Source organism: Callithrix jacchus, chromosome 1 (assembly GCF_049354715.1).
Source record: "Callithrix jacchus isolate 240 chromosome 1, calJac240_pri, whole genome shotgun sequence".
Lineage (NCBI taxonomy): Eukaryota > Metazoa > Chordata > Mammalia > Primates > Cebidae > Callithrix > Callithrix jacchus.
Window position 1 is genome coordinate 92105466 of NC_133502.1, and position 21626 is coordinate 92127091.

The 21626-nt window shown below is 37.9% G+C and overlaps 1 protein-coding gene across 1 annotated transcript in view; it reads right to left on the bottom strand.

The window, feature by feature from the left end:
- Nucleotides 1–21626, bottom strand: part of TMC1 (transmembrane channel like 1) — a 135876-nt gene that overhangs the window by 106646 nt on the left and 7604 nt on the right. The window contains exon 2 of the mRNA XM_035302443.3: nt 17072–17200. Coding sequence (XP_035158334.3) covers nt 17072–17097 — 26 coding nt within the window. The 5' untranslated portion in view covers nt 17098–17200. The remainder of the gene's footprint in view (nt 1–17071; nt 17201–21626) is intronic.

Consider the following 21626-nt stretch of genomic DNA (forward strand, 5'->3'; position numbering starts at 1 on the left):
TGTGAATGGCAAGAGATTTCTGATCTCAATCAAAAATTGATTTCTCTTGAATAAAAAGTGTTCCACTTTCAGTTAAAATTTAAGAAGAAATGAATAGAAGAGGAGAAGATGGAAGAAAGACTGCAACTCTCTATGTATGCTAATAGATTTAGGAGGAAATTCTAAAAAAATAAAAATAATTCATTTTTTTATAAAAAAATATTTTTTTAATAAAAAAATAAAAAATTTAAAAAATAATTTTTTCGATTAAAAAACTAGAATAAGAAGTCATTAATGCACTTTGGGCCTTTATCTGGAGTTTTCACATTATGGAATCATTGTTTTTTCTTCTCACAGGCAGCTCTAATTCAAGCATTTAATAGTTGATTATAGATTAAATAATAGTTGTTTTACTTAAATCTCTGCTTTCAGTTGTTCCAGATTAGTTTTAACTAAATTGAGTTCATTATTAAATCCTCCAAAGGGATACCACATCTGACTTATGCTGGCTCACACAAAACCACTGATTATGAAATTTCTAAGAATTTTGTGAGTTGGCTCATAACTGTTGGTAGCTTGAAATTGGCTACAGTGGAAGTATTTACACTATGGAAATTGGCAAACACTATAGATCATGGCGTTTTACCAGCACATTTCTGTCTTTTACTCACCTATTTATCCAGACCTTTTAAACATCTCAGTCATATTAATTGTTCTTCTGCTTTGGAAATGAGTGTCCAACAAAAAGAATACAGTAATATTTTCACCCACACATAAAATATTAATTAAATACTGTGTACAAAGCATTATGCTAGCCCTTGAGACAATAAAGAGCTAAATGATACTTTTCGTGCCCTGAGGAGCTCAAAATCTCTTCTGGAAGGAAGGAGATTTACATATGATTTTTTAAAAATATAACACAATGCTGCATAACACAAGAGCCAAATGAATAATCAAGAGAATTCATTTGAATTTTATTTCTATAGGAGTTGGCAGAGAAAGAACCTCATACAGGATATAAAGTCAGGCATGGAAGAAGCATAGGATGCCAAAAAATGGAGATGATACCAGAATGAAGTGATAACATATACCTGGCATGTCTATAGGAGAAGATTAATCTCATTTCACTGGAAAATATGGTTCAAATGAGTAGTAGTGTGGCACAGTAGAAAAATCCTGAGGTTTTGGAGATGGAGAAATCTGGATTTTAATCCACTCTCACAGTATTAACTGTGTAAGGTTACCTTACCTCTGTCAATATCAATTTTCTCATCTGTAAAATGGGGATAACTTTGTTTTCAATGTTCTCATAAGGACTAAATGAGTTAATGTGTGAGACATCTCCTAGAGCAAGACATGATACATAGTAGACACTCAAAAGCATTTGGAGATGGTTCTGTCCATCTCCAAAACCTCATGATCATCATCAGTAATTAATGAGAGGTTGCTTTGGAAAGGGAGTTGAAATTCAGGTTGCTAAGCTCACTGATTTTTTTAAGCAAAATTGACTAAATTTTGACAATTACTGAGGAGGCATTGAAGGCCTTTGAACATGGGGATGACATGTTCAAAACGATATTTAAAAAGAACTTCATGGCTATAATGCATGAACTGTTTCTTGGAGTTACATAGACTTGAGTTCTATAATGTGAGTTGGCTAAATTAGTTGAGATCACTGATTTCTGCTATTGGAATAGATGGAACTCATTAGAAATGTTCAGCATAGATAATAAGTAGCTCTTGGCTTGGAATATTCAGGTGAAATTCATAGGCAAGGGCCATTTCATAGGCCTATGACCTGCACTGTCACACAGGGCTCCATACTCAGATGGACCCTGTGCTTAGTTTTATGCTCTGCTATTGTCATTGTTGGGCAGAAATTATAATTTTCCTGAATCCTCGTAAGTTTTTAATTGAGACAGTCTCCTGTAACAAATGACAGATTAACAAGAGAAAAACAAACAAGTCTATTAATACATTAACATCATGCTGGTGAAAAGTAACTCAAGACAGTGTGACTTAGAATCCTGGCTAATATAAAATCTTCAACAAGATCAATAAATTGTAGAGAAGTGACAGGACAAAGAGGAAAACAGCTCTAAGCTTCCAAAGGCCAGAAAACTGTGGGAAAGAGTCAACTCTGTTCCCAGATTTTTCTGGAGCAAGCTCTCAGCTGGTAAATGTTGTAAAGGAGAATTTACATCTTGTCTTTAGGCAGGAAAGGGGAGAAGGAACATAACAGACCTTTTGTTTTTGTAATTCTGTGTCCTGCTTTTGGGCAAAAAGAAGAGGCAGAGAGCTTTTCTGCATGTGCTTCTTCATTCCCTTCAACTCAAAATTATTTATGTCAAACAGGCATATTTAGAGGTGGCATATTCTGGTTTCTTTCACTATCTTAAAATTCTTAATAATAGAAATTCTTAAGTATTTTTGAACATGGGGCCCCACATTTGCATTTTATATTACATCATGCAAATTATGTAGCTGGTCCCACATGTAGGATATGTTAAATACAACTAATAAACATGTATGTGTGATCCATAGGTATGCTTGATGTGTTCACTATAGATAGCAGGCAAATTAGTAACCTGTAATACCCACCAAAGAAGACAGAAAATAAATAAAAAATATGATGAACAAACAAGAGCATTATAGTCAGAAAGAGATGAAAAAAATCAAATGATTATCCTGACACTTTGGGACTGAGATACCTGTCACTGCTAACTTGAACAGCCATTGGTGTCATCCAGTTTGTTCCTCTTGCATCTGCTCTGTCCAAGAAATGCAGATACAACTCCTGTAATTTCAACAGACTAATCACATGCTACTGGTATAACCAGGCATACTTGTCATGTGTCATTCATTCCAATAAAGCAGGTAGCTATCATTGGCCCAAGTCACCTTTATTCTGGGGGCTCCTTTGGAACCTCAGTCCCCTTAGCCACACTATCAGTAGGATGAAAGAGACAGGGCACATGAACACTGCAGAACAAAGGATATAGAAGTGTGGTCCTGTTGCCCATGATCTCACAATATTGCTACTTAATTCCATGTCTTACCATATCTCATCTCTTTCCCCTCACTTCTCACTGTGCTTTAAATGAGCTTACTAAGCCATGTGATTTGAATATTTTAATTTGGTGTGAACCATCAGGTCTGTGACTTCTGGGAAAGTGTGCTTGGTAGAGCACTTAGAGACCTCCATCATACCAAGATAAATTTCCACGCAACAACCTTAAATTGTAGATCTATTACTTATTAATTATCTGACAAATATTTATCCTCTCAGAGCATCAGTTTCCTTATATGTAAAGTCAAAATAATAAAATGTACCATGAAGGAGGGTTGAGAGGGATAAAGAAAATTATTATGCCAGGCACCATGTTACATGTTTGTATCTATGAACTTATTTAATTCTCTCAATAACTTTATGCAGTAGTACTTTTATCCACATTAATAGTGAGGAAACTCAAGGATGCAGAGGCCAAGAAACTTGTCCACAGCACAATGCTTGACACCTGGTATGAACTTATAAAATGGCAGAAAAAATGGGATGTCAATGTTACATTTTGATTGACAATATCTAGATGCATTAATTGCCTATAGATTCTCCATTCTGCAGATGAAAAATTGCCATACTCAAGATACCTGTAAAGTACGAGAAATGAAGCCCTGTGCTTTGGTTGAGTTATTGGTTAGAAATAATCCAGAATAAACTGCTAGGAAAAGATGGCAGAGAGGAGGCAGGACTAAACCGCAGACTCTACTTGGATGGATAGAACAGCATGTGGCAACTTGCATTGTGAACTTTTGTTCCAAGAACTATTGCAGAAATATACCAGGAAAGCCAAGAGAATCCACAAACCATTTGAAGGAAGCAGATTGCTCCTGCCCAAATTCTGTGAGTGCCCAAACACCGAAGTTTAAAAGGAAGATTGTCCCCTGCCCCAAATACACACACTCACTGGGGAAGCTAAAAGTCCAGATCACAAGAGAAGGATTTGACCTAACCTGGAGCTGAGACAATTTAGAGAGCTGAGCAAAACACAAAGGTAGACAAAGCAACAGGAAAAGCCCAGTGGGCCTTTTTGGGTCCCCAGGGAAGCAATTTCTGACTTGTCTCACAGGGACCCTAGAGGAAGGCTGCCAGAGGAACTGGGAAAAGACCACAGGGAGAAGGAAACCTGAACTGAACCAACCAAATGTAAAGTTTCCTGGCCAGAACTTTGGGGAGGATGTGAATCCAGTGACAGGCAGAGAGGCTGCACAAAAGCCCTGCTTGCTTTCTCAGCCAGGAGGCTAGTAGCCTGGGACAAGTTTTCAGCCCTGTTTGCTCACTGCTGAAAACAAACTCAGCGCTGTTGAAGGAGGCACAGTGGGAGTGAGACCAACCTTTTGGGTTTCATGGGAGCTGGATGAGGCTTGTAGCTACCAGCTTTCCCCACTTTCCTGACAACCTGCATGACACAGCAGAAGCAGCTATAATCCTCCTAGGAACATAACTCCATTGACCTGAGAACCACACCCCCATCCCCCCACAGCAGTCACAGCAAGCCCCAGACAAGGAGAGTCTGAGCTCAGATGTGCCTAACCCTGCTTCCACCTGATGGTCCTTCCCTATCCACCCTGGTAGCTAAAGACAAAGTTCATATTCTCTTGGGAGTTCTAGAACCCCCACCCACCACCTGATTCTCCCCCATACTACCATAGCTGATGCTCTTAAAAGCCCTACCTCCTGGCAGGAGGCCAACTAGCAAAAAACTAGTGCATTAAACAACTACAACTCAGGCACCTCACAAAGTCTATTTTACTCCTCTCCACCTTCACTGGAGCAGGTGCTGGTATCCATGGCTGAGGGAACTGAAAATGGTTCACATCACAGGACTGTGCAAACACCCCCCAGTATGAGCCCAGAGCCCAGTAGTTTCACTGGGTGGCTAGATCTAAAAGAGAAATAACAATCACTGCAGTTTGGCTCTCATGAAGCCACATCTTCAAGAAAAGGGGGAGAGTACTATATCAAGGAAACACCCTGTGGGACAAAAGAATCTAAACAGCAGCCTTGAGCTGCAGATCTTTCCTCTGACATAGCCTACCCAAATGAGAAGGAACCAGAAACACAATTCTAGTAATATGACAAAACAATGTTCTTTAACATCCTCAAAAAAAATCACACTGGCTCACCAGCAATGGATCAAAACCAAGATGAAATCCATGAATTGCAAGAAAAAGAATTCAGAAGGTTGATTAGCAAGCTAATCAAGGAGGCACCAGAGAAAGGTGAAGCACAATTTAAGGAAATAAAAAAATACAATAGAAGATATGAGGGGAGAAATCTTCAGTGAAATAGGTAGTATAAATATAAAACAATCACTACTTTGGGAAATAAAGAACACATTTAGAGAAATGCAAAATGTACTGGAAAGTCCCTGCAATAGAACTGAACAAGCACAAAAAAGAACTTCAGAGCTCAAAGACAAGGTTTAAGAAATAACCCAGTAAAACAAAGACAAAGAAAAAAAGAATTTTAAAAAAGGAATAAAGCCTCCAAGAAGTTTGGGATTATGTTAAATGATCAAACCTAAGAATAATTGGTATCCCTAAAGAAGAAGAGAAATCTAAGTTTAGAAAACATATTTGGAGGAATAATGGAGGAAAACTTCCTTGGCCTTGCTAGACAGCTGGACATCCAACTATAAGAAGCTCAAAGAATGCCTGGGAAATTCATTGCAAAAAGATCATCGCCTAAACATATAGTTATCAAGTTATCTAAAGTCAAGACAAAGGAAAGAATCTTAAGAGCTGTGAGACTAAAGCACTAGGTAATCTACAAGGGAAACTTTATCAGAGTAACAGCAGATTTCTCAGGAGAAACCCTACACACTAGAAGGGATTGGGGTTCTGTTTTTCACTTCCTAAAACAAAACAATTATCAGAGAAGAAATTTTGTATCCAGTGAAACTAAGCTTCATAAATTAAGGAAAGATGCAGTCTTTTTCAGACAAACAAGTGCTAAGAGAATTCACCACTACCAAGCCAGCACTACAAGAACTGCTCAAAGGAGCTCTAAATCTTGAAACGAACTCTGGAAACACTCAAAACAGAATCTCTTTAAAGCATGAATCTCACAGGACCCAGTAAAACAAAAATACAACAAATAAGTAAATAAATAACCAAGGTATGCAGGCAACAGATAGCATGATGAATGGAATAGTACCTCACATCTCAATCCTAACATTGAATGTAAATAGCCTAAATGCTCCACTTAAAAGATAATTCCAGAATAGTTAAGAATTCACTAACCAAGTATCTGCTGTCTTCAAGAGACTCAACTAACACATAAGGACTCACATAAACTTAAGGTAAAAGGGTGGAAAAAATACATTCCATGCAAATGAACACCAAAAGTGACGAGGAGTAGCTATTCTTATATCAGACAAAACAAACTTTAAAGCAATAGCAGTTTAAAAACACAAAGAGGTACATTAAATAATGATAAAAAGCTTTGTCCAACAAGAAAATATCACAATCCCAAATAAATATGCACCTAAAGCTCCCAGATTTATAAAATGATTACTACTAGACCTAAGAAATGAGATAGATAGCAACACAATAATAGTGGGGGGGCTTCAATACTCCACTGACAGCACTAGACAGGTCGTCAAGACAGAAAGCCAACAAAGAAACAATAAAGTAAAACTATACCCTAGAACAAACGGACCTAACAGCTATTCACAGAATATTCTACCCAACAACTACAGAATATAGATTATATTAATCAGTGCATGGAACTTTCTCCAAGATAAAACTTATGACAGGCCACAAAACAAGTCTCAATAAATTTAAGAAAAGTGAAATTATATCAAGTACTCTCTCAGACCACAGTGGAATAAAGTTGGAAATCAAAAGAAATCCTCAAATCCATGCAAACACATGAAAATTAAACTACATGCTCCTGAATGATCGTTGGGTCCATAAGGAAACCAAGATGGAAATTTAAAAATACTTTGAACTAAACACTAATAGTGAAACAACCTATCAAAACTGCTGAGATACAGCAAAGGTGGTGCTAAGAGGAAAGTTCATAGCATTAAATGCCTACATAAAAAAGTCTGAAAGAGTACAAATAACCTAAGCTAACACCTCAAGGAACTAGAGAAACAAGAACAAACCAAACCCAAACAGCAGAAGAAAAGAAACAACAAAGATCAAAGCAGAACTAAATGAAATTGAAACAACAACAAAAAAATACAAAAGCTAAATGAAACAAAAAGCTGGTTTTTTGAAAAGATAAATAAAATTGATAGACCATTAGCAAGATTAACCAAGAAAGGAAGAGAGGAGAGAAGATCCAAATAAGCTCTACTGAGGAAAGAGACCCAAGCATCTAAGATCACCTCCCCCTTGACTTCCACACTGCATTTCAAGAAAGAAAAGGCTGGCCAACTGGTGCCTCCTTAGTCACCTTCTATGGATAGCAGGCATAGTATGGGGGAATCTTTCCAGAAGGCATTGTTTTTACTTAAACAAGACCAAACCTCCATCCCCCTCCTACTCCATGACCAAGCCCCTTTCACATGTAATTTCTAAAACTGTAAACCCAAGATCCTTTCATTTGTAATTCCTAAGGCTGTAAACCCAAGCCCCTTTCACATGTAATATCTAGAGTTGTAAGCCATATAAAGGCAGAGCTTCTCTTTGTTAGACAAGCTTGGCTGTTAGACATATGTTGCCCTGCTCCCGGCAGAAATAAATTCCTTCCTAGTTCAGTGTCCGAGAGGTCTGTTTCTTGTGGCCACTCCTGCTTCACTATTAGATATGAAATAGGAGATATTACAGCCAACACAACAGAAATACAAAAGATCACTCAAGGCTACTATGAATACCTTTATTTGCATAAACAAGAAAACCTAGAAGAGATGCATAAAGTCCTAGAAAGATACAACCCTTGTAGCTTAAATCAGGAAGAATTAGAAACCCCAAACAGATAAATAACAAGCAGTGAGACTGAACAAGCATTGAAATGGTAATTTAAAAATTACCGACAAAAAAAGTCCAGAACCAGACAAATTCACAGCTGAATGCTATCAGACATTCAATCCTACTGACACTATTCTACAAGACAGAGAAAGAAAGAATACTTCCTCAACCATTCTATGAAACCAGTATCACCCTAATACCAAAACCAGGAAAGGACAAAACAAAAAAAGGAAACTACAGATCAATATCCCTGATTAACACAGTTAAAAAATTCTTAACAAAATACTAGCTAACCTGAATCCAACAGCATATCAAAAAGATAATCCACCATGATCAAGTGGGTTTCATTCCAGGGATTCGGGGATGGTTTAACATACACACGTCAATAAATATGACACACCATATAAACAGAATTAAAACAAAAATTACATCATCATCTCAACAGATGAAGAAAGAGGGGATCCATTCAGAACCCTCTCCACTGCATGAGGGTGATTTTCTCTTCTTTCTTTTGCCTATTAAACTTTCTGCTCTTAAACAACCCTTCTGCCAAAAAAAAGTAGACACAGAAAAAGCATTTGACAAAAACCAGCATCCCATTATGATTAAAACCCTTAGCAAAATTGGCATACAAGGGACATACCTCAATGTAATAAAAGCCATCTATGACAAACATAATACTAAACAGGGAAAAGTTGAAAGCATTCCCTCTGAGAACTGGAACAAGGATGCCCATTCTCACCAGTATTCAACGTAGTACTGGAGTCCTAGCCAGAGCAATCAGACAAGAGAAGAAAGAAAGGGTATCCGGATAAGTAAAGAGGTCAAACTGTCACTGTTTACGGATGATATGATCACGTACCCAGAAAACCCTAAAGACTCCTCCAAAAAGCTCCTAGTACTGAAAAACGAATTCAGCAAAGTTTTATGATACACAAATTAATGTACACAAATCAGTAGCTCTGTTGTTCACCAACAGTGACCAAACTGAGAATCAAATCAAGATTTCAACCCCTTACAATAGACACACACACACACACACACACACACACACACACACACACACAAATACTGAGGACTATACCTAACCAAGAAGGTGAAATACTTGTACAGGGAAAACTGCAAAACCCGGCTGAAAGAAATCACAGATGACACAAACAAATGGAAATACATACCATGCTCATGTGGATGGGTAGAATCAATATTGTGAAAACGACCATATTACCTAAAGCAATCTTCAAATTCAATGCAATTCCCATCTAAATAGCACCATCACTCTTCACAGAACTAGAAAAGAACAATCCTAAAATCCATATGGAACCAAAAAAGAGCCTGCATAGCAAAAGCAAGACTAAACAAAAAGAACAAATCTGGAGGCATCCCATTACCTTCCTTCAAACTATACTATAAGTCTATGGCCACCAAAACAGCATGGTACTGATATAAAAATAGGCACATAGACCAATGGAATAGAATAGAGAACCCAGAAATGAATCCAAATACTTATAGACAACTGATTTTCAACAAAGCAAATGAAAACATAATGTGGGGAAAGGACACCCTATTCATTCAACAATATTTGCTGGGATAATTGGCTAGCTACATGTAGGACAATAAAACTGGATCTTCATCTCTCACCTTATACAAAAATCAACTCAAGACAGGTCAAGGACTTAAAGCTAAGACTTGAAACTATAAAAATTCTAGAAGATAATATCAGTAAAACCCTTCTAGACATTGGCTTAGGCAAAGACTTCATGACCAAGAACTCTAAAGCAAATGCAACAAAAACAAAGGTAAGTAAGTGGGACTTTAAACTTAACAGCTTCTGCACAGCAAAAGGGACAGTCAGCAGAGAAAACAGGCAACCACAGAGTGGAAGAAAATCTTCACACTCTATACATCCAACAAAGACTAATAGCCAGAATCTACAAGGAACTCAAACAAATTAGTGAGAAAAATACAAACTATCCTATCAAAAAGTGGGCTAAGGTCATGAATAGACAATTTTCAAAAGAAGATACACAAATGGCCAACAAACATACAAAAAAATGCTCAACATGACTAATAATCAGATGCTCAACATGACTAATAATCAGGAAAATGCAAATTGAAATCACAATGTTATACCACCTTTCTCCTGCAAGAATGGCCACAATCAAAACATCAAAATATAATAGAAGTTGGCATGGATGTGGTAAAAAGTGAACACTCCTACACTGCTGGTGGAAATGTAAACTAGTACGACCACTATGAAAAACAGGGTGGAAATTCCTTGAAGAATTAAAAGTAGAACTACCATTTGATCCAGCAATCCCACTACTGGGTATCTACCCAGAGGAAAAGAAGTCATTATACAAAAAAGACACTTACACACACATGTTCATAGCAGCAGAATTCACAATTGTAAAAATATGAAACCAGACCAAATGCCCATCAGTCAAGGAATGGATAAAGAAATTGTGGTGTACATATATATATATAAAATACATATATGTAAATATGATGGAATACTACTCAGCCATAAAAAGAAATGAAATGTTGGTATTCGGGTCAAGCATGGTGGCTCACGCCTATAATACCAGCACTTTGGTAGGCCGAGGTGGGTGGATCACCCGAGGTCAGGAGTTCAAGACCACCCTGGCCAACATGGCAAAACCCCGTCTCTACAAAAAATACAAAAATTCGCTGGGTGTGGTGGCACATGCCTGTAATCCTAGCTACTCAAAAGGCTGAGGCAGGAGAATCTCTTGAACCTGAGAGGCAGAGGTTGCAGTGAGCTGAGATCATACACTGCACTACAGCCTGAGTAACAGAGCGAGACCCCTTCTCAAAAAAAAAAAAAAAAAAGGCATTCACAGAACGTATGATGTTTGGTTTTCTTCCTGAATTACTTCACTTAGAATAATAGTCTCCAGTTCTGTTGGAAACATCCTATGTTCTTATTCATAAGTCGGAGCTAAACTATAAGGACACAAAGGCATAAAAATGATACAGTGGACTTTGGGGACTCTGGGGAAAGGGTGGGATTGAGATGAGGAATAAAAGACTACAAATTGGGTTCGGGGTATATGGCTTGGATGATGGGTGTACCAAAATCTAACAAATGCCCACCAAATAACTTACTCATGTAACCAAATACCACCTGTTCCCCCAAAATTTATGGAAATATAAAATTTAAAAAAGAAAATAATCCAGAAATGGTTGAAGGGTATGTTGGTAGGTGTGTTTACATGTCGTCTTGTATAGTACCTTTCATGCCTTCACAATGACAGATGAGGGGAAAACCTCTGTGAACCAAAGTATAAACCATGATTCTTGCCTGTGAAAATCTTAAGTGCCAAGAAAACTGGAGAGAAGGGGTGAGGATGGAAGCCAAATGGTTTTCCCAGATAGCTCCATTAAAGGAAATCAACTGTACTATGTTCTCATTTTCCTAGAAATGTATTCATTCTCCCAACTAAAAAAATAAAACAAAAGAAAAAACAAATAAACCAATGAAAAGGAGTGTGAAGAGATAAAAGGAGATTGAGTAAGAGGAATGTTACCTTAATGGCTAGCTGATAGTTTGAAGCACCTGTTTAAGTGTAAATGAAATCTGAGGATAACTTTCCTGGCTTTACTGGGTGTCTCATTAATAAATCACCAGGCCTAGCCAGCCAATGGACAGATCCCAGAAACACTGGGTCAGAGTGCTACAAAGCTCAGAAATAGAAGTAGTCAGTGTAATAGCTAAATACACATTTTTGTTATCAAAATAAATAATTTTTAAATGGTGACTATCCAAGAGCCAATTCCCTGCAAAAGTATACTTGGAGTGTTTCTGTATCTTAATTTGTGGACTCATGAAATGTTAGAACTGTCCCTTCTCCAAAATAAGTTTCTTTAAATATCCAGCTAAGTAGGTTTTTAAAACTGTTTTTTTAATAGCCACAGAAGCATTCCTTCTTCAAATCAATGCTTTATATGGAAGTATACTGTGTAGAAAAGAGAAACCATAGGTCTGTTCTTGAAGCCAGCATTGTGGCCCAGTGGCTGTCCTTGTGAGCTCTGCCTTCTTTGCCCTGATTTGATTTCACCAAACTACTTGACTTTGGAGGATAGCAGTTTGAAGACCATGGTCCACAATCCAGCTTCTCTGTTTTATTAATGAATAAACTGAAGTTCAAAGAGGAGAAGTTACAGGAAGCACTTAGCTCAAAGTCCAAGTCTCAATTTTCAATCTAAAACCTATTCCACTCTAACAAAATAAGGTGGTTGCTTATTTAAGTTTAGTCATGAGCACTTTTAATCTACCACATATAATGTTCTGATACAGTTAAAAGTCTTAGGTTTCAAGATGAGTAATAAGTAGACCTGTTACTTTCTACCTGAGTGTTTTATTTCACTTGTGGTAGCTGCTATCCTGTAAGTGCTGCGACCTCTCATAGGTAGGAAAGATCTAGTCATCCAACTCAGAGTTAAACCGATGAGCAACTTAAATAACAGATTATACTTTGTATTCTCATTAATGGTTTTAAATTAAGTGATTCATAAAAAAATAGAAATTGACTTTCAAATAATTGGAAAATACAACACTATTTCTCTTTCCCCCCTCTAAACCCTCTACATACACTCTTCCTCATTGAATAAATCATCTGTAGAGCTGAATATTCTGTTTAATGAAGCTTTCTGTCTCTCAGAATTGAAAACAGCAGCTCTTATTCTGACTATATATCAGTAATTTTTAGATCAAAAGATAAAAATACACATTTATGGTCTGGGCCAGACACACCTGCCTTTTCACCAAGAGATTCAATAGATTCAAGCTCCAGGAGTGTGTAAAATTGCATTAATATACAATAAAACATACAATGAAAATCACAATTTCCACAGTGATGATGGAAAGGAGATGGCTTCCTTTCAGCTGTATAGAGCCAATTCCACTATCATGAAAATGCTGAACTCTAGTTCCTGAGCTATGTTTGAGGGTTAATATGGATTCAAAGCCAATTCCTAGAGCTTCCTGGCTATGTAGCAACCAAATAACCATCTTTTGACCCTAAGCCCTGAGCGTACTCATGTTACTAATGGCAGATGCTCTTTAAAAATGTGGGCACTCTCTCTGACTCTCTCATAACACCCTCAGAACTGTAAGTTGCCATTCCTGAGGCTTACTCTAAAATATATCTTAAAACCCTGACCCTGTCTAAAATACCTTTTAGAAGTTTCACAATTTTCTCCAAGCCCGGAACAAAAAGTCTTCAAACCCAGGCGCAGATCCAAACCTGTGTTCAAAACATCTATTCCAGTTACACTGAGCCTAGTAACTTGGGTTTTGTAGACTTAGCCAGGAGCAATGATGCAGGCTAATTCGGGGAATATTAATAACATAATCCTTAGAAATATGCTCTCAAAGTTAGATATCTCTGAAAGAAGTAAGGGTTGGAAGGAAAGCTGCCTCACTCCCATGCATTGGTAGCATTGGGGTAGAGAGACATTTACCTACCTGCATGTACTGCGAAGTACTGACCACTTGTTCTAATAATGTAGTTGGAATCTGGTGGGGAGAGGCTCAATAGATCATTCAAAAGCCTCCAAAGGGAGGTAAGTCCGGCAATTAAGTACCAACAACTTCATATAGAGGCTGAAACTAAGAGAATTAGGCTGGCCCCAGACATGACACCAGCCGGAACCCACAGGCGCAGCCACAAGGCAGAAACCACTTCTGGCCATGGAAAATCATCACCAGACTGTGAGCCTTGTTGACAAGTGAGAAGCCACAGTTGTTTCTTCTCTGAGCCTAAATTTGTGCTTCCATTCTGTGAGCTGACTTTGAAGATCTGAATCACTGTCTTGGTAACGTGCCAAGCTTGTTCCCCTGCTGCACTGGTAGGAGGCAGCAAATCTGAATGTCTACAAGTCCAGCCAAGTAGGATAAACAAGTAATATGGATTGTTTGAGCATGGTGCAAATTGAAAAAGGAATGCCCTGTTAATAGAGCCGCTGGTGCTTAGTCCTAGCTGTTACTGTAATGGAAGAAGGTAGGACCAAATCTTCCACTTCTTCATGAAAAGTTGAATATCTGAATTTTTTAGTCCGTCTTTTAAAAGATTGAGGCTGTAATCCTAGCACTTTGGGAGGCCAAGGTGGGTGGATCACCTGAGGTCAGGAGCTCAAGACCAGCCTGGCCATCATGCTGAAACCCCATCTTTAAAAAAAAAATTTAAAAAAAAAAAAGAAAAGATTGAGGCTGGGTGAAATATAATCTTAGCATTTTGGGAGGCTGAAGTAGGAAGACAGCTTGAGGCCAGGAGTTCGAGATCAGCCTGGGCAACATATAAGACCCCATCTCAACACCAAAAGAAAAAATTAGCCAAACATGGTAGTGTGTATATATAGTCCCAAGTACTTGGTAGACTGAGGCAGAAGAATCCCTTAAGCCCAGGAGTTTGAGGCTGCAGTGAGCTAACACTGCACCACTGCACTCCAGCCTAGGCAACAGAGTTAAGACCATATCTCTAGGGGAAAAAAATGAATTTAAATTTTTTTTAAATATTAAAAAAATTATAAAAATACATTTGATGGTTAAAATGATAAATTTTGTATTGTATATTTTGCTACAATTTAAAAAAATAAAATAAAAAGAAACAAAAACTGTGGGCCAAATAAAAAACACCTATAGTCTAGATTCAGGTGCGGTCTCCTCATTGTCAGTGTCTGCTTTTGTACTAAGGCCTAGTATTGTCCTTCTTTCCAATGCTAATGCCTATCTCTCCCCAGTGTTAAATTTTGCTTAAATCTTAGACTCCAGATCAAGGCCTCAGACCTTGAAATCTGCCACATGACTATGGCTATGTTTTACAAGATCCAAGAATGGTCTGGTCCCGAATTTTGCTAAATTGTCAAATGCCTTACTTCCTTCTGTTGCATCCTCACAATCTTACTGTTTATCCAAACTACTACTGTGTCACCATCCCACAAGCCTTCTGGAGTTGGACTGTGGCAAGATCTGCTCCCACCTAGACTTGCCAGGTCCCAAATTCTCTCCATCTCTCCTGTCACCCTTCAGGAATCAGATATCAAGTCCGTTCCGAGACGAAGTAAAAACTACAACCTCTTATGTTTCCCAGCTATGTGCCATGCTCTGGTACCATGTTTTACATAAATTGTCTCACTTTATAATTCCAAAAACTCTGTCAATAAGGTAAAATTTCATGAGGAACCTGAGTTGTGTAGAGAGACTACACAACTTGATCCAATGTGCACAGCTATTAAATGGGAGATCAGGGATCCTAACTCAAATCTGAAGCTGTTGTCTACTCCATTATCCTGCACGAGAGATCCAGGCAAAGAAGATCAGGGCTGGGTGGTGGTGGTGGTGGGGGTTTCTACACCTCCATGCAGTTGGTAAGGGAAGTTAGTACTTGGAATTTTTATTTAATCATATATATTTGGAAGTTCATAATATTGCTTGCCAATTTTAAACTTTCTATGTATAGTTACCTGTGGTTCCCAGGTTTGGGGATTTTATGGGCCATTAATATTTCAAATATGTTTGAGGGGCCTGTATCGGGTTGCCAAACTTCTATTTTGCCAGGTAAGAATATTTTTAAAACCTATAATTTAGCATCATTATCACTTCACTAAATGAAAACTATTTTAACATACAGACACACGTGCATGCACACACACAAAACTTGTAGCTCTGTGGAACGTGGGCTGCTGCTTGCCTTTGCTTGATTTATGAAATATTTTACATAAATTATCTCACTTTATAATTCCAAAAACTCTGTCAGTAAGATACAATTTGATAAGGAACCTGAGTTGTGTAGAGAGACTACACAACTCAATCAAATGTGCACAGCTATTAAATGGGAGATCTGAGATCCTAACTCAATGTGTGCATGCACATGCAAAGGGAGTTCCCAGACTACAATTTTGTGGTGTTGCAAAAGTTTTCTGGGAAAACCAATGTTTAGAACTTGGAAAACCTTACTCTACAAAACAAAACAAAAATACTATAAATGATGGCTAAGTTTCAAGCACGTAGAGAAAATATAGAATATCTTTCTTTACTTTGGATATGAGGTAACTAAGGTTTCCAGAGATTAAGCAATGCTTTTAAATAGCACACAAGTGCTTGCAGAACCATGACTAGAACTGAATTATCCTGATAGCTATTTCAGTTCTTGTTTTCATCGTCAGAGACAATAATACTATACTATCATTTTACAACATTACTAGTTAAATAGGCTTGTGAGGGGATAATTTTAAAATACTACTATTTATAAAAATGATTTATGGATGAATGCAATCTTTGGCAAAACTAAGAAATGCAAACATGGCTGTTATCACAAACAAAAGGCTTCTCTTTTACCTGCCCTCTCCTCCTCCCCCAACTACCAGGTCAGGGAAATATAGTGTGATCTTCAGGGGTGAGTCTTCCCATCCCCCAGAATGGGATAATCATTTGACTCTGCATATCGAGAGTTTATAAATCTGTGTGCTCTGACAGTGTTTGCATCCATATTAGCAGACAACATAAGACTGAAATTGGGTCACTGGCATGTTCAGGGAATAGCTATTAGCATAACCTTTCATTGAAATCCTATTTACTGTTCTGTTGGCCTAGCATCTTCTCTGTGCTTTACTGTGAGCTGTCACATGAAAAGATCATTTGAGACCAGAGCCCTGAAGAGAAACAAGAGTGTGCAATCCACACAAACTTGTAAAATTCAAATACTTTGTCTCTTTCAAAGAGATGGTAACAAATGTATTAAGCTAAGGAAACTACAGTTTAAGGAACAAATGATTTAAGAGGACCACAGAAGTTAGAAGCCTCTAAACAATTTCTCATGATTGTTTCCAATTTATACTTATTAGCCCAGTCTCTCTAGTGAAAAGAAACAGATATATGAGAATATACACATATATGTGTATATATACAGATATATGATACATGTTTATGACTATGAGCATTATATATGAGTATTTCATACATACTTGATATAGATAATATTACACACAAAACACACATATATATAATGTGCATGTATATAGGTAATATTCAGAGGATTTAGGAGATCAATATCAAGGAAAATGTTTCTACTTATAAAAAGTGGCACCATACTTGAGAACTTCAATTTTCTTCTCCATCTTCCATGGTTTGCATTTGACAGTAGCAATTGTTTGTCTTTTCTCGTCTAACTCTGCCTTCAGTCTTTCCAATTCCTCTTCATCAATTTCTTCTTCTTCTTCTCTTTAAAAGAAAAAAAGAAACACCTTAGTAAAGTTAAGGTTTGCTTGACTTCCAAACTTAAGGAAGACAGATACCAGATACTTAGCCCATTTTCAACCATGTGGCCATATACAATCAGTGCTAGGACCTATAAGCACAAGAACTCATATCTGAACACTGATGTAAGATTACTGGAACTATTATAACTTTAAGTAGTAGTATTTGCCTTCCTGAATCTAAACTGTTCTTTTGTTTGTTTGTTTGTTTGTTTGTTTGAGATGAAGTTTCCCTCATCACCCAGGCTGGAGTACAATGGCGGAAACTTGGTTCACTGCAACCTCCACCTCCTGGGTTCAAGCAATTTGCCTCAGCCTCCCAAGTAACTGGGATTACAGGCACCTGCCACCTCACCCAGCTAATTTTTGTATTTTTATTAGAGACAGGGTTTCACCATGCTGGCCAGGCTTGTCTCAAACTCCTGACCTCAGATGATCTACCTGCCCTGGCTTCCCAAAGTGCTGGGATTACAGGCATGAGCCACCATGCCGGGCCTAACCTGTTCTTTTATGTCTAGAGACTCAAATTCTCTGAACTAGAAAATCTGTGGAAGGAAAAACAGATATATCAAGATATTTCCCTCTCTTCTTTGTTCCCTTGAATACCTTCCCCAATTCTACATTTCATTTAAAAACTTAATTTTTCAATAAGGATAATAAATTAGAGGTGAAGATGTCTTTGAGTGCCCTTAAAAATTTTGTTAGCTCTGTCTCAAGAGAAAAATTAAAAATTAAAATTGGGAAAACTAAAAATCTGTTTCTTAAAGGTAACTTAATCTGTTATCTGTTAATTAAACTTATAACTTTAATGGGTAAAATTCACCTTGAAATATATTTGGTGGAATATATTTCAATCCTTTGAAGAGACCTTCAAAGGAATGTAGTTCCTACTGAGCATGGATGTAGCTTTTCTTTTTTGTGTTCCTAGTATTACAAAAACACTATACGGTCCAGAACTCAAAGAAAACAAAATCTAAATATGAGCAACATAATTTTAAATCGAGGCATACAATACCATATTGTAGAGATCAGGTTTTTTTGTTTTGTGTGTTTATGAGGTTTTTTCTTTTTCTTTCTTTCTTTTTTTTTGGTAATAGATTGTTTCCGTTATTAAGCTATTGTCTCAACTTCAAACACACCCTCTTACACTTTAATATTGTGGTGCTGGGGCTGGTATTTTGTGAGTTACATTTCTGCTTTGTTAGCTGGGTCAATATAGACTCTGACAATAGGGGATACTGAGGAGAATCTCCATCTTTCCTGTGTCTTCTTCTCTGCTTCCTATTTGCTTTGTGGGATGATACTTCCTCCTTAGCATCACTTCTTCACTCCTGGAGTTAAGTGTCCTTTTCATAACTGCAAGTGAATCCACATTACCAATCTTACTAACACTAGCAGAACCAGTTTCATCACCTCTCCCATTAAAACCAGCACCGCAGAACAACAGCCCCTCTGCCAAGTCCTGAGTTTTACCTTCAAGGGTCTTTCCTCTATGCTACAGTGCTTTCATTTCAACTTTTTCCATTGTTCCTCCAGCCCTTGGAATGGCAGCTGCTTCCAGTAGTTACCATCACCATGATACTTTAGTGTTCTCTTTTTGCCTTTTCAGTAGTCTAATTAACAATTATTTATACCTCCTAACAATTCACTTATTAAACTCTCTGTTCAATTAACTGTTGAAGTTTCTCCCCTCACTAGACACTGACTGATAACAAAAATTATAATCCAATTTAGTATTACTCAGAAAAATATTTTATTTTTCACTAAGCCTCAGGACTAGACACAGTAGAAATATGGTAAAATTTACTTTTTAACGTTCTAGCTGAGGAATAGGATATAACCACAGTTTCATAGTTCACCCTGCAAAATGACTTTCAATCTCCTTTCTTTGCCACCAATCTATAGTTTTTAATCATGCTATGATTACCGCAACAAAAATTTATATTAACTGTTTAAAATAGCACTTCCTGTCCACAGTTTGTTTTTTGGACAATTCAAATATATTGCTTAGAATAATCATCATGATTCAAGAGAACCAGGGAAGTACACTCTTCTAAGATACATCTTTGATTGCCATTGAGTTGTTTATATTTTAATTATTTGGTGTTTATCATACAGAAGCCTATGATGCTGTGCAGTCATGGCATAAAATATTTCAGGATTTTTTTACTGCATCTATATCCAGTTCTTTTTTTTAATTTGCCAATTAGAATGATATGTGGGTTAGTTTGTCTTAGGAGGTAAAGATGTGCTTTAATAAAAAATTATTAGAATTGTTTCCATGCAAACATAGAAATAACTCAAAATTACATAGATAACAGTTTTAATGAAATATTTTCAGAAACTTCAAAAATAAAACAGATGCCAAAAAAGATCAGTAATAAAGTCAATTAGAAAAAAACCTTTAAGATTAATGATTTAATTTCTTGATATGTTAAGCCTTTAACTTGTCAATTGTTTCAAAATAATTCATAATATTTATGTGTGATTACCTTAAAGCTTTACATTACTGAATTTCCTTAAGAATCACATGTAAAACCACAACTCTAATCCAGCATCCTCAAAGAATGAAAAAATGATCTATATGATGTGTGGATTTGCCAGGTACCTAAACCTATATGCCAACTTTCAGAAATCCTTTAATGGAAACCATTCTAACACTAATTAAATAGTTTATAAGTTCAGCCTGTCCAAATTCTAAGTCCTTTAAAAATCATATGAATTGTCTTTAGTAATTAATCCCTTCTGTAATTATCCCTGTGAGAACAGTTTTCATTTCTCTGATACTCCAAGCTACTCTGGGACACATATACTGTCTTATGTCATAATAATTTGTATCTAAGTGGCCTCTCCCTTACTATTTTATAGATTTTTGAAAATGCAAGATTGCGGAGATTAGGGACTTAAGATGGCGCAGTGAGAACAACCCAGGATTGAAGCTCCGTGAATGCACGGAGAGGGTGAGTCAGGGCCACATTTCCAGACGGATCTCTGTTGCCCACAGAATGGGGAAATTCCCAGGTATAAAAGAGATGCAGGACACCAGGCAGAGGTTTTGGCTAATGCTGTAGCACAGCGGCACTACACAGCGCTCCACACAAAGAGCACTGGTCAGGGTGCTCTGTTAAACCGGCAATCTGAGACTTGAGAGGGCTGAACTTGAGACTGAACGGGACTTGGACAGTGAGCCAGCCCAGGAGATTCCAGGGAAGCAGCATTTGGGGTAGCGCAGTGGGACAAACAAAACGGCGATTCCAAATGCTCTGGGTGTGAGCACAGCTGAATCCAGGACGGTGCAGCTCTGTAGGGGAGGGGCGTCTGCCATTACTGAGGCAATCCGCCCCTACTGAGGTACACGCCCATTGCTGACTCAGTCTGCCGTTGCAAAGGCAACCCACTACAACAGAGAGACTCCGCTGCAGGGCGTAGCCCGTGGAAGCAGGGCAGAGAATGCAGCAGCATGGCAGAGCCTGCAGCAACAGGGTGAACCTCACACCAGCAGGGCAGAGCCTCGGCAGGCAAATAGTGACTAGACTGCCTCCTAGCTGGGCAGGACAGCACAACAAACACTAACAGAGAAAGCCCCAACCCACCCGCCCCAAGACAGAGCATCTGAGAAAAAAAGGGTTTTTTTATAAGTTCAGCTGCAGCAGAATTAAACGTAGCAGCCTAACAGCCCTGAATGAACAACAGAGCTCACAGCTCAGCACTTGAGCTCCTATAAAGTACAGACTGTCTCCTCAAGCAGCTCCCTGACCCCTCTATATCCAAAAGACTGACATTTGGCAGGCATCATTCTGGGACAAAGATAGCAGAAAAAGAAACTAGTAGCATCCCTCACTGTTCCGCAGCTGCTATAGGTGCACCCCAGACAAGCATGGCCTGGAGTAGACCTCAGCAGTTGTACAGTGGAGGGGCTAGACTGGTAGAAGGAAAACCAAGTAACAGAAATACTTCATCATCAACAATCTGGGTGTCCACTCAGAGACCCAACCGAAAAGTCAGCAACTACACAGGCGACGGGTGGATAAATCCACAAAGATGGGAAGAAACCAGCGCAAAAAGAAGGAAAACGCCCAAAACCAAAACACCTCGCCTCCTAGAAAGGACAAAAACTCCTTACCAGCAAGGGAACAAAGCTGGACTGAGAATGACTGTGACGAAATGACGGAATTAGACTTCAGAAGGTGGATAATGAGAAACTTTTGTGAGCTAAAAGAACATGTTTTAAATCAATGCAAAGAAACTAAGAACCTTGAAAAAGGATTCGAGGAAATGATAACAAGAATGGATAACTTAGAGAGGAATATGAATGAATTAAAGGAGCTGAAAAACACAATACGAGAACTTCGCGAAACATGCACAAGTTTCAACAGCTGAATTGACCAAGC